We start from the raw sequence: 18,566 nt of genomic DNA on the forward strand, positions 1-18,566 counted from the left end.
CCCAGTCAACAATGAACACGGAAAAGCGAAATATTGAACGAAATACACAAGTTAACAAGATGGCGTGCCACTATCAGAGAGGTTAAGGTTTGATACCCTACCCGTATTGATTACTAAATAAATAATTAACACAGACATACTGTTCTCGTGTTAAACTTACTATACTTGTTAAAGACATACTTATCTATACTAATAAGAGTTTGTTTACTTGAACGTGCTAAATCTCAGGAACAGGATCGATTTGAAAAATTCACACATTTTTGATCTGTCGGATTATCTAGCTTACGTCAGTGGTTTATCCTAGAATCATTAGTCAAGGCGTAAATCCTCACTGAATATTAACAGAGCAATTTGTATCAAATAAATATTACTACGCTGTTTGATCTAAAACTTGTATGCAAATTAAAACCATTTGGTCTGTCACTTGTACGACCAATGGCTTCAGAATTATCGCCTTAGCTAGCCACTATAAATATTAAATTTATTTCTCTACGTGATTTTGCTCTTAAATAAAGATGAACATTGTTCTATTTATCCCATAAAGTAGGTATATTATGTGGAATATCAAACACACAATTTTTTTTTTAATTAATCTTGATTCCATTCAAAGTTTTCAGTACGTTTGATACCGGCTAAATACCTGGTCTTTGTAATGTGCGTACTAACTTTCATCTTCATACTGTAAATGAGCCCAAACAATTATCGGCCAACTAGTTTGAAGTGTGTTGGTACTCTAATAGTCTCAAAAATATTGCTCCTATGAACTTATTTTTCTCTTTCCGGGCTATAGAACAAATATTTATAATCAGGAAGGAAGTACCAAATATTTTTGAAGTCCAATATCTAAACAGTGCACCAGAAGTGACCGGGAGACTTCCTGTGTTACGTAAGGACATTATAGCTTTAGGGTTACCAAAGGCATCTTAGATAAGCATAATTATCTGTCTATTATCACAATAAGCAGGTTCATAATGATTAAAAATCTGATCAACACCCAATAAATCTTATCATCATCATCTCCCGAGCCTTTTCCCAACCATGTTGGGGTCTGCTTCCAGTCTATCCGAATTCAGGAGTACCAGTGTTTTACAAGGAGCGACTGCCCTATTTGACCACCTCAACCCAGTTATCCGGGCAACCAAATACCCCTTAGTTAGACTGGTGTCAGATTTACTGGCTTCTGACTACCCGTAACGACTGCCAAGGATGTTCAATGACAGCCGGGACCAACAGTTAGACAAAGAAAAAGCAATGCAAGCAATTTTACGAAGCAAGTCAAGTCCAGGGCTGCCACACAGGTCTAAAGCTACCCTAGTCCATAGCTCACGTGTTTAGTGCGATGACCCCTGCAACGGAAGCGTACACCGCCCGGCCATGGTGGAGCGAGGCAATAAAATAATGATGATTTATTTGTAAACATGCGCCGTGTGCGCGTCAACGCAAGATCGTAATTGCATAGCTGAAGGGGGTGTTGGAATTTTGTGAAGTAGATTAAGAGGGTAGTAGTTAAAAGGTAAAAAGGAAGGTTAAGTGTGTTTAGTGACGGCAAACGTTGAAAATAATTAGTTTTCTCAGGGAATTATTAAGGAAAAAAAATGCAAAATTACCTTGTTTTTTATTATTTATATTTTTTCTGTCGTAATTGCTTTTTGTGTCACTATCTAATTGCATCTTTGGTTTTCATGGATTGATTAAGAATATGGCTCTGTAAATTGACACAGAGGCGAGCCAATGTCTCCTGCCCCTGTACCATGCGCCCGCGCACCGAGCAATTGTTTACAATAGCTGATCTTGTTTATTTTCGCTGCATATGGATTAAAAAGCTTCCAAAAGTCCATTCCGGTCGTTTATCACCTTTTTTATTTACATATTGTTTAGTAATAATGCTAGTTTTTATACAGGAATACGTGTATGTTTTAGAATGCCTTTTCTTGTTTAAAATATAAGCAATAAAGATATTTTCGACACGAAAACGTAACCAAGTGTGAGAGCTGACATTGATGTTAACGAAAACTTAAATAAATCATATGCCACTTAAAGATGACCCGACAAACAATACTTGACACTTAATTTACAATCTCAAACAAAATAAAAACAAGCAGAAAACAATAAAGAGTAAGATTGTAAAACAGTTCTAAAAAATGTAGTCGTAAATTAATTCTGAGCGGAATTTCGACACATGCTCCAAAAGGCTATAAAACTATTATTTTTAGTGTTACCAGACCAGACATAATTTTTATTGACATTTCAATTTGTTGACCCGTTTATGCCATAAAATATGGTAATAATATTGTGCAATGTGCACCCTATTAAATGCTGTAAAACTTCCTAGTTTGGTATAATTTATTGTTTTGTTTTATTTTGTGGCGTGCCTGCGAAGATGTTTAGAAGATGTTTTAGATATCTTCTGATATCATTCAAAACGATTTTATCAGTTGCCGACTTCCCCTAAAGGAAGAAGTTCTTATTTTGGTCGATTATACTTTTCAACAGGAAAATGTGACAATCTCCTTTATCCCTCTTAAATGTTGTCCTTACAATCTTCTTAAATATTACCAAAAAAATTTTGGCTACTTTATAATACGATTCAGCTACCGTTTCACGTACACTTATATGACTAAACGTAACAAACAAATAAAGCCTCATAAGACCACATCTGACCACAAAATAGCAAGTTTTTCCTGAACATCATAGACCACTGTAGGAAAAAGATAGGTACTAAGCTAATAAAAATTCTAAACATGTGTAGAGTTCTAAGAATGGCGCTAGGACCTATCACTAAGTATGACAGACATATTCTAGACGTAAAGGGACAGATTCATTAAAGGACATTATGATAAAGTAGAAAAAGAAAGTACTAAGGTAGCCTTTAAAAATCCTGATGATGATGATATTAAATCAAACAATAACAGCAAATATCAACATCTACGTTGCTGAATCTAAACATAGCTTCTTTAATACTAAAAGCTACATAACTGTATATAAATCTTCAGAAGATCCTTTAAGGAGATGAAATGAGAAAGTTTGTCAAAAACAAAAACTTTGAGTAACGCAATCTCTTTTACTACATCATCAAGCCTTTCAAAATGTACCCACAGCTCAATTGCCATAATCTTTATCCAACTCTCGTTCAGTTTTAACAGCCCTCTCAATTTTATCATCTACAATTTCAGTATCATCATCATAACCCACTCCAATAGGTGAAGAAGTAATGATAGAAGCAGTAAAAAGTTTTATGATGCCAAATTAAGATGTTGTTCTAGACTTGGCTTCGCTAGCAATGGTTGTAGTGTTTATGATTTGGTTGGATTATAATGCTTTATTGCAGGTCAAAGGTTTATTATTTCTGGGGCTCATGTCTGTTTACTACCGTCAATAATTGGGTGCGTAGATAGAGGGACTTATGAAATTTTATATTCATTCATATGCTGTTGCATTTTCAGTATAAAGTTTTGAGTTGTGTATCTTTGTTCATACGTTGTATGGAACTATTGGTTTTAAACAGATCCACCCATATCTCATTTTTGTCGACTGTTGCCTATCATTTACTTTCGGACTTTTCAAACTTAGTTCAGTCCACCTTTCAGTTATAATTTATTCTTTCAAGTTTAAGCTTTTATTTTCACTTGTTTTAATGACTATCAGGATTCAAGTTAATTATGCTCAATCAAAAGTTGAAGCTCTCGTCTCTGTCCATTCATTTGCGTCAATATTTGTGTATTCAAGAAGATTCTTATGCATTTAAGTAAAATACAGTACCAAAACATTGTTGTTATCAAAACAAACGTCTTGATGGAAATATTCGTTGATGATTTACAACGTTATAAATTCAATTGACATCTGAACTTCGATCGCTTTCAAATATATGGAACATGATAACTCGGAATCATATTAGGAAATGATTCGTCGATATTATTGTCTATTACGCAATTTAAACATTAATTTAACACGTCGTAACCTTATTTTATAGATAATAAATGTCTGATGTTTAACTAAACATTGCTTGTTCTGAACATGGTCTAGTTGTCTGTGTATTGCATTAAATTGCTTGTATTTCATTTGCTTGTTTGTAGTGATAACGGGATCTTAATGTCTGTGTGATTGTCAACGATATTTGCATCTTTTGTAACCGTTGGTTTGACTATGAGTCTCTATCCTTTGATGCCGACGATTTCTCCCCTAGACCTGGTGGAAGAATTGTCTAAGGAATTTCAAGCCTACCAAAACCCTTAGTTGGTTCTTTGCAATATAATATCTTCATTGTTCCTTAGTTTATGTTTTACAATAATCTCGTTAAAATTGAAGAAATCGCTTTTAAATTATAAGTCAATATTTACGTTGTAAATAGCATCAGTTTTGTTACTTGTATTTCACTTCCTAACTGGCGTCTATTTCATAATCTGTAACACAAAATATCTTCTCATGGCTCCGAGATCTAGTATAAGGAAGCTTCTTAGTGCTATTCTTAGTACAAGACCACATGCCTAGGCTCTAAGTGGATCTATTCATAGTCTGAACTGAATGGGTTGATCTCCTTGATGGACAAACCACAATAAATGTTTTGTCCAATTAAACACGTTTCAATTATAGTTACGAGTACCGGTAGACTGTAGACTAAACAGTCGGCCAACAATTGGCATTTTTTTAACCGGAATCTAGATTCCAATCAAAGTTTCAGTCGGTCTAGTACCGGCTAAATACCTGATCTTTGTATTGTGCGTACTACCATTCATCTTCATACTGATTTATGAGCCCAAACAAACTATCGGCCGACTAAAAAATTGTAGTGTGTGGGTACTCTAACACTTCTCTTGAAGGCCATTGCTTCTAATTGAGTCGGTTAAGGGTCAACAATTACAATGACACTTTTTAATTGGTTGGTTGTGTAAATATTTTTATAGAACTGATTGTATGATATCCTAACTTTTATGTGTGTTATCTCTACTCGTGCAAATGGCTGACAGGATTTTGATAAGTAGTCATGTAACTTATTCATCAAAATAACATACAGGCTTCTTTTTACCCGAATGCGAAAAGTTGTTGCCATGAGAAGCTGGTGAAATCGCTGGCTAAAGATATTCTGGGATAGATAAGGACGCCTGATATTTTGATAAATAGGAACATATACGTGATAAAGCTTATGCAAATGATAATTAAAATCAATCATAATTCAATAAAAGCTACACAATTCCACCATCATATTAATACAACAAAATTACCATATCCTGTGACTTATTGTCGCATGGCAACCCCAAACGTGTTACAATTCTGCGCGTGCGTGGCGGCCATGCTAGATTTCAAAGACCGGGAACGCACCGTGGGACCGTTCGTTCCTTACTATGGAAAAAATTAACATGCTAGTCGTGTATTCTGATTGATAAAGATATTATTGATATGATAGATATCTAGGCAGTGGATTGTGCGTCCGGCGGTCTGTGGAAGTTAGCACCGCTGCTTTGAATGACGTAGTTTTGGTATTGAATTTGGCTTAAATTACTGTTATATTTTAAATAAGGGCTTATAAACAAGCAACCGTTTTATCAATCTAAAGTCATATTGAAGATATACTTAGATTGCTCTTTACACAATCCATTAACTTTTAAGTATACGTTAGGTACGCTAGTGCAAAAGCGTCCTTAGTTTTGCGAATAACCAATCATTCAATCAAGTCATTAAAAACTAATTGCGTTAAAAACACTAGAGGATTAAGGTTTAATTCCGTACCTTTGTTCTATACTAATAGATTTTCTTAATCACTTTGATTCATGGAACTTGGTGCGTTATTACATTGCAAAAGAATGAAAGCAGAATTTAATTCTGGAAACTTAGGGTACATGCCATGGTCGAAGTATTTAGTTTAATACTTACTAATATAAAGACGAAACATTTTTTTGTTTGTTGGTATCCTAAAGGCTCCGAAACTTATTTCACTCTTGGAAACCAAGAGAATTCCCGAATCACTTGTTTGGGTACAGGAATGCAGAAATATAGCTAGAGAGTATAGAAGCGAAGCTTGGAAATTGAATTACCTGATGAAACAAAAATTTAAACTCTTAATAAAACTATCCAACGGACAAACTATGTTGTCTATAGTTTTAAGTTAAATAAATAAAATCAATAACAGATAAGATAAATAACATTTATAACAAAAGATAGTCGCAACAAGAAAGTTTAGCGAAGTTATCTCTAAAGCTATCAGTTGTAAACAATTGTTGGGAAATAACAATGTTACTAAACTAACTATTGTATGGGACGGTACAATGTATCCAACCTGTCTATTAAGAGCTAGGAAGGATGGTTGAAACAAGTGAACGATAATGTTACCTATAGGATCATTTGTAGGGTCGTCTTATGACGAAAATAAAAATACCTACTTTATGGAAAAGTAATTTGTGCAAAAATATGTTTTTTCTTTAATGACGACAATTATTGTTCTATGGCAAAGTAATGAAATAATATGATTAGGTCTAGGATTAGGTAGAAGGAATAGTGAGTGCACCTGTGTCTGCGCAAATGCTTGTGCAGTATAACATGTCCTGCGCAGTTGGCTAATCTCCTTACATGGGAACAGCCGCCGTAGCCGTTAATCGGCTAGGAGGACATCATTTGCGAATGTAATATTCTCATGTCATAGAAATAAAATAAACACCAGCACACAATTAACCGTGTCTGTATATACAGCGTGTTGCAACAGGAGTCGTGCATTATTCAGCAGCGCGATTGACATGTCAGCGCGACCGCTGCGCTGATCAAGCGATTCAACCGCTTACTACTGCGTATTGGATGTACAAACGCATTTTACTTGGTAAATTTTTCTTTTGGTATATAGAATAGGACATATAAACTGATAATATGATGGAAATATTTTTTTGTTTGTACCCAAAAAGCTCCGAAGCTATTGAACCGATTTGAAAAATTCTATCACTGTTAGAAAGCTACACACTCCATGAGTACAAGGGCTATGTTTTATCCCGGTATGGGTAGTAGTTCCCACGGGAAGGGGTGAAACCGCGGCAATTCGGCTATTGCTTATTTTTTTTATGTTCGTCTTAAAGGCAAAAACCTTAAGATATTGCCTAATAGACATACCCAAACCATTTACAGACATCAATAGTGACTTTTTTAATAAAATAGCTAAAACAGTTTGATACCCTAAAACCGCACCTAACTTAATCGTTTCCTTTCGATTTGATAAATATCTTTATTCAACGCATTTTAAATAGCCAAAATTAATAAAAAGGACCCAGGTGGCGGGACTAGTGTGACAATAAAATACGGCTTAAACAAAACTCCTACCGCGGGCCCCTGTGGTGACCAGTTTAAACCTTCTTGGAAGGACAGTCCTTGACACCATACAGAAGTGACTCATTTAAGGTTTTACTTGTTTAAATTTAATACAAAAGGTGTCTATGGTGTTATTTAGCGGTGAATTATTAGTATAATGTGGTATTCAGGTAGTTCTTTTGATAGCTCTTCAATGAAACGCATAAAAAAATATAAACAATAGTTAGAAAGTTTTCTCGTTGTTAAAGCATCTAAAATAAACAACAATTGTTTAACAAGATCTTGTCAAGATTTAAATTATTTTTTAAAGGACAAAAAAAAAAGATCATAACTTCAAGTGATTATTTCGCAGTTTCGTTCACCTTTATTCCGTAATCTTAAAAAAATATTAAAAAGTCAACAAAATCTCAATTTATTTGCCGCAAATAAATCTTCCTGTACATAAAACGGTTGTTCGAAACTTCGTCGATTTAATTCTAAAAGCACCGAAAGAAGCTTAAGGTTTTTTATTTAACCCAGTTCTTATTCTGGACCTTAATAAATCTGTCAATTGGACACTTTGGTATTTGTGAATTAAAATTTTCGAATTATTTGCTCATGAAATTTTTGATTTAGTGATATTTTCTTGACGAAAGCTGGTATAAAGACACGGCTCGTTATTTTTGTATAAAGTTTTATGTTTCATGGTATTTTTTTTAGATATTATTTAGATGCTTACGATGCTAAGTGAGATCCTTTTTAATATTTTTTTTGTATATTAAAATAAAAATTATTTGGATAAACACGAATTTTTTTCGCTCTTTTTTTGTAACAACCTGTAGGTACGCATTGTAAGGGGTGTCTGTTAAATCAAAACAAGACATCTTGACATGTAACCATTAATTAGAAAAAAATACCTTAAATTCTTTGCCGATAGCCAATTTTTCTTAGCGACTCTTGCGCATGCAAGCGTTAAGATAAAGCCATGAACAGACAGCGGTGTAAACTTTGATGGTGAGTGATGCCATTGTTTACAACAATGTGTCACTTGCCTTAATATATTTTGATTTCGAATCTTATTATTAACGATTGTGGTAATGATATATGGAAGCCCAAACTTTGGCTCAAATCAACTGATCAAACACATTATGAAAATGATGTTTGAAAATCTTTAAGATGGTAGAAAAGCCACCATGATTTGAGAATTTGAGCACATCAATATTTCAGAAAAAATATTTCTTTCTTTTTATGCTTACACATATAAGTAGATACCTAAGTAGTTAAAAAAGATTGCTGCCACATCAATTGGCCACTGCTCCCTATATTCCAGGATACATGCTTACACATAGTTCCTTAACGAACCCCATACCACAGACCCAAGGAAATACCATAAAACACATGTTTTACAAATAACGGCCACAGTTTACCATAGATACGCGAGGGTTGTGTAGCAGGGAGTAAACACTAATTGGCCATTCCGCGAAAAAACTAAATAAAAACTACATCGCCGTAAGAACCGAGTGTAATTGCCAACTGGTTTTCATGAAACATTCATGTGGTCATGATTGAGTCGCTCACATTGAGGGCCAATTACACTTTTAAAATGCTCAACTGACAGACTTCAATTCTACTGATTATTTGAAAATGAACAAAAAATGGTATTAATACGTCCACCCGTTGATTACGACGTAAGTTATTCATTCTGTCATTAAAACTTACCGTCGACGCCTATTAAGATTTTTTCATGGAAATTTGCTGCAGTGTTCGCATAGTTTCGCGGCAACAATTGTTAATTACTGCTTGAAAAAGTTACAATAATTTTCCATTTGCAAATAAATGCATTATTTTCTCCATTTCATATAGCTACTGAACTACGATGCTAATCATTGCTGATACGTAGAGACAATTTAATGAAAAAAAAATGTAAATAAAACGTCAAATCAAAAAGTCCGTCTGCGCGAAATCTGTAAAACTTGTTTCACATCGAGCAACAGTTTCAAAACTTTCTTCCTATTCAGAGGACAATCTGTGCGTACCTCCGTCCTTGTCGCACTCGTGTACAGATACATTCAGATCGCGTGGGCGAGCGGGACAGAGTACATGAAGACGTCACGGGGCGCAGGCGCGCGAGTGTTCTTGCACTTGTTTTATTTATTTTGTTAGCCGCCAAGTTTTTTTTTGTTCGTTTTCTCAAGGTACGTCTTTGTTCGGGTTCGGTCGGAGCGCAATCGGCCGTGGCCGGTAAGTTGGATAATTTCTTTATCCTACTCAGCCCACCCGACAATTTTCTGGGGCCGCATTATTATGAGGTTGATTTGTTTAATAATTTTATTACTGGGCGCATTGCGCATGCGCGCGAGCTATTGTGTTCTTATTTTTGTTTAGCTTTGCGCTTTTAGTGGTCGCTTTAGTTTTGTTTTTCGCTGTAAACGTGGGAATGGATTGTTTTCTCATTGTTTATCTGATTTGTCCATTGTTTTGCTGTATATAGCAAATGTCTATTTTATTAAGCGGTCGACAAATGCGTTGAACGTTTATCTTCATTAAAATTATTACGATGCAGATTGAATTTTTTTCCAGATATTATTACGTACTAAATAACTTTTTATGGCATATTTTTATGTTACACCGTATGTAAATATAAATTAGAAACCGATACTCCCCTCAATCGGCATAAACGACTTGAAAAATTAGCACTTACTCGCTACAGTATCCAGCTGTTTGTAAATCGTTTTTGCTCAAAAACGTCCAGACATATTACGTCACGGATGCCGGTGGATTGCGAGCTCTCGTCCTCTTTTTATTGGCTACGGAACCCCACTGTCAGGCCTTGGCTTCGCACCGAGATGTCCCCGACGATACTCCGAATACTTGAATAGGGATCGTGAAAAAAGTTCCAAATGTGTCATTGTGTTCAACCTTTTTGGAAGCATTCAAATATTGTCATTGGCAAACGAGGTCTCGTAATTAAAATACATTTTGGGAAGAAAAAATTTCATTATGTACTTCGCCTTATAAGGGTGTATGAAAAAGATGTTACATGTCTGTTTGGGACAGGCATTTGAATCTGGTTAAGATTTTAATAGCTGGAAGATATGAGAAAATTTTATATTGACATTACAAACAGCAATTATGGCTGTAACTTTAGTACTCTGAGGAAAAACGAGCATGTTTAGAGAATGTTTGAAAACAAAAGAAGCGCAAGGAATTTTGACACGACCTTCTACTTTTAACCCACCAATTAAATAAATTCTATCTTGTATCAAGCAAAATTACTAAATTTTTTTTCTTGTTCTTCCAGGTTGGCTGCTGCAGCGGCTGCGGCTGCCGGGGCCACCAGTGAGCTGAGCTACCTGGCTGCGCTCCATCCAGCATACCGACCAGTTACTTATGACCATCCCTTGTATGGAGCTAATACGTTAAGAGGTAAGTGTCACCTTAAACCTTCAAGGAATGAACGTACTGCATTCTGAAAGACCAACAACGCATTTGCGACTTCGCTGGTGTCATTAATCACGTTTTAGCGTGTCCTCATTTGTCCATGTAAAAATCTTCGTATGAGACCATCTTCACTGGATCAGAAGTACTTCTGGGTGCTCCTTTGTTCTTCTTTGTTTAGCAGCTACTTCTAGGAGAAACAGCTATTAAACTAATTAACACGATAGGTATGCGGTAAGTTTTATATAGAGATTGAATACATATGTTGCATATAGGAGGAGATATCTAGAATAACTGGACCGTTTCCAGACATTCTTTCACTAATTGAATCTTGTGTACCTAATATTTTTAGAGAGCATATTATGTGCATATAATTGTGTGGTTTCTTTAGTATATCATATAGGTAATATAATTACTAAAAATGATTCTTTAATTTTTTCATGTATTGTCAGCTTTTTATATTAATAATGTAGTCAGAAAAACTTTTTGGTACTGATTTCCTGAATCGTGATTTTCTCAATGCCAAATTAGTGTTTGCACATTACAACGAATATTTTTAAAACCAGGTAAGTAATCGATTATATATTTTTACACCGTCATCGAAATAAATACGATGTCTTTTCTAGATTTCAAATAGCCTCTTAGCTAAAAGTTTCTTTAAAAGATGAATTCAAAGAGATGACTATTGATTTGAATTTCAGAGAAATCAAAGATCGTGACTGATCAATAGTCGGAATTTTTATTCAAATCGATTTTCCAGCTTACTAATCGGTATAATTAAAACCCGTTCTTAGTTCGCTGATGAGAAAACTTTTAGTTGGGAGTTTGCCAAAAAGTCAGAATTTGAGAATTGACTACGACTTTTTCTCTATTATTTTGTGCCAGTGTTTAAGAACAAAAAGTAAATTCGCACTCTTTTCCCAACTAAAGGTCTGAGCTTCGATTCTTGGCCGTGGCAATAAAAATGCTCGCACAAGCATCGAACCTATAAACCGCCATAAGCAGGACAATGAAAAACAATCCGATAAGTCGCAATTAAACCTGAGACGCGATATCAACTGCAGTGTGCGGAACAGGGCTGCTAGCCTCAAGATTCAGGTTTTTAAAGAAAAAAATACGTTGATCTAATTCTTATGTAGTTGTAACAAAAATTCAGATACTTATCGGACGAAATTTAAGATTGTCTGAAAAGTTATTTATCAATGTAATATCATATACGAAGGTTGATTAACAATATTTCAGCTTGTATTTATAAAAAGTTATTTATCAATAGGTATAATTTTAGAATAAATACGAAAGTCAGTAAATCAATAAACACAACTACAAAAAAATTGTATGTAAATGCAAAACAAAATCAATTTACATGCAATATTTTTTGTGTATTTTCATATAGATATAATATGGTTAATACCCCAAACCAAAAAAGAAAGAAAAATGAAAATACTATATTTTTTTGTGGCTGGCAACCCTAGTACGTGTGAACGAGGTAACGCTACACCGCACTCGTAATGATAAATTTGTAACACTAGTCTGTTATTGCAAATTATATGCATGCCCAGACATTGCTATTGGTTTGTCTCAGATGCATCGTTTGCAACCTGCTATGTATGCAACTCGAATTTGCATTTTATTAAGTAATTTTTGAATCTTGTAACATAAACCAAAAAAGGAATTGCATGTTACTTAAAAGTGCTATTAAATCACCTGCCTAGCCTTTACCCAACTATGTTGGGGCCGGTTTCCAGTCTAACTAGATCCAGCTGAGTACCAGTGTTTTACAAGGAGCGACTGCCTATCTGACTTCATAAGCCCAGTTACACGGGAAACCCCGAGGTAAGACTGATTGTCAGACTTACTGGCTTCTGACTACCCGGAACGACTCCCTAAGATATAAACATAATATAAAATTAAATAATTCTAAACCCAATATCAAATACAACTTTTAAAACTAACATCGAAAACTGCACCAACAAAAACCCATTGAATGAATAAAATTTCCCTACTTTCGAATCTCAATAAGCAAGTACCTACCATTGCATATCTCACATTGACCAACGAGCAACGCCACTACACACCACTATCATTACAATTTATCTCATCCCCGAGGTGTTAATTAGGCTTTAGACTCACGACTGTTACCATTCGTACACAAACAAAAATAACTTCTATTGACAACTTTTTAAAGTCCAGTTTTGAATGGCTGGCGTTAGATGACAGATATGGAAAAGTGGCTATTAAAGGACAGACCATGGTATGTCACGGGTTAAAATTGGCATGCATTTGAGTAACGAAGGGTTAGTCCGACCTCGCAATTAAGACGTTTTAGATTACGTGTGTGACTATATACGGGGGACGATTATTTTCGTAGTTTTCGAAATAGAACTGATAAAAATATAGAACGAAAAATTTCAGTTAGGGGACTCTAGTCAATAAAATATAATTCAAATTATTTCTTAATGAAGACACAAAACAAAAAATATAATAATTAACGACCCATTTGATTGGTACAATAAAATAATGTCATTACAATTACATGGTTTTTCCAACCGATTGGTATAAAATAATTATCAGTAATTCAATGTCATGGGTACTTTTACCCCATTGATAAATTTATGGGCGTACATAATCGATGTTAACGGGCTCTGTTGATAGGATTTGAAAGAACAAATAGGCCTAATAGGCGAGCCTATTATTCTCCTTTATATGCCTTCTCTAATGTTTAGCTTCAAACCGTAGAAGATGGGTTAAAGTTGAATATGAAAGGTTTTGGGGTCCAAGTTAAAAGTGTATGCGTTTTGTATGGATGCTGTGGTAAGAAAAATCTTTTTGGCAGATTTGCTGAGTTGTTAGTAAATATCTTTTTTGGATCAAATAACTCCTCTCACTGTGGATGTAGGGGAAGGAAGTGTCTGACTTTTGCTGATTAACAACCCACTAATATATGTTCCGGAACCCTTCGTGTATCAGAGCTCCGAGAACTCTTTCGATCCATCCCGCTGCGGTGTGGTTAAGTTTGTTTTTTCGTTTTTCCTTTTACAAAAGCCTGATTAAAATCATAGATCGTCCATCCAAATTAAGAAACTCTTATTTAGAGAACTAACTACACTTTAAAAGAAATTTCAAATCGATGTCATGATGTTTGGTTGACCATGATTGCTTCACTACATTAAGATCTTTTGAGTCAAATTTTTGGCAAGTTTTCCCGTTTCACCTTTTCCCGCCACATATTTTCCTCTTGGGCCAAGTGCGAGCGTACCATACCCGCCAGTTTGCCCTCAGTCCTCACCGCAAATTACCAATTCGACGTGGACATAATATTTAGATTCCTCCTACGTACGTTTTATTTTGACGCTTTCCTCAATGCGGCTTATATTGTTACGGTCGAAGCTTGAGGTCAGTGGAACGAGTTGAGAACAGCCTTATTTTGTTAAGTTAAAATAAAACTTTGTTTGGTCTTTTACTAAAATGTCTGTTGGGTATTGGATTAACCGATTGCTGATTTTATACGAAAGTAGAAAGTTTTCTAAAGTCTAAGATTTGAACTCAGGTACATTTTCTGACACAAAATATCTTATTTTCTTTTTTTGAAAATCGTGAAAATAACATTTAAATTCCCTTACTTTTGACTTCTACTTACGAAGTAATCAAAGCTTATCACCACGTGTTTCATTAACCACGACATATAATAAAATTATCAATGTTTATGCACACACACTGAAATCATTAAATCGGTCTGTCACCAAGGTCTTTAATGCCCCTTGTTCCGACACTGTAACTTAACCCGTTGCTACGGAGTGTCAGACTAGCACCCAGGTGTCTGTTTTCTTATCAGTGACGCCTGGTAAATAATTAAATACATAGGTAATTTTCTACAGGCCATTCTCACCAGCAAGATAAACTTCCGATCAAGAAAACAATTGTATATCTATCAAAAAATAATAAAGACGAAACATTTTTTTGTTTGTTGGTCGTTTATACCCCGAAGGCTCAAAACTACTCAATCAATTTTATTTTCGAAAACTATAAAACCAAGTAAAAATCATCAAATCAGTATGTCACCAAGCCGTTCTTACAAGGTTGAAACTTAACCCGTTGCCACGGAGTGTCAGACATGAACCGAAACTGTTTATGGTTACAAAAAAAAATGGCGCACGGTGTCTGTTTTCTTAAGCAAAGTGGATCGACTTACACGAAGTAAACTCATCTTTTGATAACGCTCAATTAACGGCCATTTTTTGTCAGGACTTTTTTTTTTGGATGGCTTTATTCGGAAGGTGTAAAAAGTTGTTGCTATTGGAAATGTGAAAATTATATTGTTTTCTAGCGACTTCCCGAAATGGAGGAGGTTCTCATTTCAAACGTATTTTTATGAAATCTACAAATGAGTATTATAAATAGGAAATATTTGTTTATCGATGTGATTAAGTAATAATATAATCTAAAATATGCCCTTCAGATGCAAGAAACAACTACATACATACATTGATAAAGAAAACAGCTTGAAATACAGTATCTACTTACTACATAATGTAATATAAAGGATAGCTCTGTAAATAGGCGGACCGACAAGTTTCCCATACTTTAAAAATAAAAAAATAAATAAAATTACCATTTCTATATTCCCACCCCTATCACAAAATACTGAATAAAAACCGAAACCAATACAAAAATGGCAAACGATTGATGACAATAATAAATATTATTCGTATAAATAACGCTTCGATGTCGCGACTATCAGTGAAGGCTGGTAAAGCCTTAAATAGATTGTTATTTATTTAATTTTTCATTGGTCGCAACCCCAGGAGGTCTGCAAACTCGCCTGGAACGTCAATCAGTACCTAGCTAGAGGACAATTTACACTAGTAAGATAAACGTCCGATTAAAGAAAACTGCAGTTTATCTATAAAACAAGTAAAGATCAAACATTTTCTTGTTTGTTGGTCGCTTGTAAAGGACCTGAAACTATTGAACCGATTTTAAAAATGATTTCACTGTTAGAAGGCTACACTATTCCCGAGTAACATAGTGTATATTTTATCCAAGAGACGCGAGTGAAACTGCGGTGAAATAGATAGTCCTAAATAAAACCTCAAATAGTCGAAGATAAATATTTAATTTGGGACATATTACTGGAGCAATCTTGATACTTAGACAAAAAGTGCTCATCGCAAAAATCCCAGCTTCATAGTAAAAAAAAATGTCGTTTAACCTACCGATTGTCGGTGAAATTGGCCCTCAGTAGAAACCGATGATGGAACTAATAAATGCGAGAATCTTTCGATCCTTAATTTTATGCGAGAATCGAATAGTTTTCTGCTAATGACTTTATTGTTAACAGCATTTTTTTCTTCGAAAATATTTGAGGAATTGTCTCAATCGCCTATTTATATGTTTGTACTAATTAATGTTTATAGTTTAACTTGTTTAACTGGTACGCACATGTCCAATCTTAATTAATTAAAACCCTGTTTTTGTATTTTTGTGCAATAAATGACATCTGCTTCGGGATATATTTAATAACATTTGCAGGTCTGTGGGTTCGTTAGTAATGAGCCATTGAAAAAGGGAAATCATTAACATATTAATTAATACGCAGTATAATTTGAATGTTTTACTTAGCCATTTGCAATTACATGAGTATCCGTTTCCAGTTAGTATTAAACACGAATACAAGTGTTTAGTTTTAAAATTAGTACATGTTTTTAAATCACACACATAAATATAATATTTTGTCTGTCTATTGCGCTTTTACGGCAAAACTGGAACTCTCAAATATACTATCAATTGCTACCGACTCCGAGAAAGAAAGGAAATAGGCTACTATTTATCCATGTGCGGGATTTTTTTCCCTTTGGGACGCTAAAATCTGAACCACGTAACATCTTTAATTAATTATCAATAAAACCATAATATGCATAGTTTTAGTATTTCATTTTTTATTTTTAGATATGTAGATTTAATATGTAATGTAAATAAATATTATGTAAATAAATTAATAAAATGCCATCAAAAATTTTAACAAGAAAAAAATGACACTACGTTTCATCTCACATAAAAGCATCCTACAGGTTAACTGGAATCGCGGCGAATCAAACGGCTCAGGTTTCGTCTACTGCACCGGACGGAGAGTCCTACAGACCCATTGGACATATGACCTTCACTGCACCTCTAGTACCGTTGTTTTAGGTAGCTGAAATAATGGAAACACTATTTTACTTAGCTAAAAAATTATGAAATCAGTGAATATAAAAAATTAGGCACGGAGGGCACGATAAACTGTAGGTCCCGGCTGTTCTTTGGCAGTCGTTACGGGTACTCAGAACAGTAACTGACAACCAGTCTTACCTAGGGGTATTGGGTTGCCCCGGTAACTGGATTGAGGAGGTCAGATAGGCAGTCGCTCCTTGTAAAACACTGGTACTGGCCAGTAATTTGCCCGTGCCATGAAAATATTTATGAAGGTATTCCAATAAGTTAATGCATAAACTCAAAGTTATTTTCATGCGTGACTACGAATAATTTCGACGGTCATATTTACATCCTATGTGCTGTTATGTTCCTAAGTTCAAGCATAGTTGAAAAACCTTTAGTACATGCATTTTTATAATCTTTATAATGATTGAAGATACTAGTGGAAACCACCACATTAATTAGCTTAAATTGAAAATACAAATGAGATGATCTTGTAATTAGTCGATCTTACAGTCTAATTGTCACTAAAAGTGTCTCGATACAACGATAAGACACAATTTATGTATAATAACGAAGATGTAATCAGTTGTTTATTAATACGAAAGTGTTTATGCAAATACGTCTGACCTCACATCGTTTCAGAATAATCAGTTGCGAAATAAGCTATTAATGTCTAGGTAAATTATATTATTAATAACATCATCATCAATCATCAACACAAAAACCGCTAAAAAGACCTAGGTGCACTCGATTGGGTTTATTAAAACAAAATACCAGCGCACCTACCGTCATCAGTGGACTGCAAAATTTCGCAACCGAAGTGACAAGCCGAAACTTAATAACTTACTCAGAAATGCACCAGCAAATTGGGAGCTGAGTCGTCCAACCGGCTCCGTAACCCTACACCGCCTTACCGAACTCTCCGACACATATAAATTGTATTTTTATTCAAATCGAGCCTACGTGCCGCGATAAAGCCCCCTTAAAACAAATAACCACTCATTCAGCAGAAGAAAACCACACAAAAATCAACTTTAAGACAAAGATACAAAATTGACGATGGACCAACATCTCTCAACTATCAAGATACAGGCGACAAAAAGCTTTACAGATGCAGTAACAGAGTTGTAGTTTCTGAAATAAGTAGTTTCGCTACACTACTTTTAGTTGAATAAAATGGTGCTGTAAGAAACTACAAGCCTTGTGTAAACAAGCTAAAATATAACCTGATAGTAAATACACAAGAATCAGAGTTGAACAATGTAACATCATCAGATAAGTCGACGAATGATGATGTAAACGAAGACCGTGTTCCGAGACATATATAGAGAACAATTTAAAGGTTCATTGGGACACTTTTTCACTCAATTTGTACCCTTTTCATTCTTGTTGTGCAGATAATGTTGACCAGCTCGGTATATATGAAATATTTGAAATCGCAACGGAAAAGATTTGGTGTTATTGTGCAGTAATAAAATCTGTATAGGGATCAGTCAAGGGTAACGAGACAGACGAGCGATTGGCTTCTCGTGTTTGCCTTTTTAATAAAGTTGTTCGCACCGATACCCTTCATTATTCAGCAGTTTTTTCTGTCCAAAATGTTAATCACCACATTTACTTGTGCCGTGTTTTTGTCGTGAGGAATTTTATGAAACATTTTAATAAAGTTGCTA

At 34.8% G+C, this 18,566-nt stretch overlaps 1 protein-coding gene across 7 annotated transcripts in view; it reads left to right on the forward strand.

Moving 5' to 3' along the window:
• LOC110373905 (zinc finger protein GLI4) overlaps positions 1 to 18,566 on the forward strand; it is a 111,307-nt gene that overhangs the window by 68,958 nt on the left and 23,783 nt on the right. For all 7 annotated transcript variants that reach the window (XM_064041824.1, XM_064041828.1, XM_064041825.1 and 4 more), the window contains one exon: positions 10,565 to 10,689. In XM_064041824.1, the coding sequence (XP_063897894.1) occupies positions 10,565 to 10,689 (125 nt within the window). The remainder of the gene's footprint in view (positions 1 to 10,564; positions 10,690 to 18,566) is intronic.

This window comes from Helicoverpa armigera, chromosome 26, assembly GCF_030705265.1.
Source record: "Helicoverpa armigera isolate CAAS_96S chromosome 26, ASM3070526v1, whole genome shotgun sequence".
Lineage (NCBI taxonomy): Eukaryota > Metazoa > Arthropoda > Insecta > Lepidoptera > Noctuidae > Helicoverpa > Helicoverpa armigera.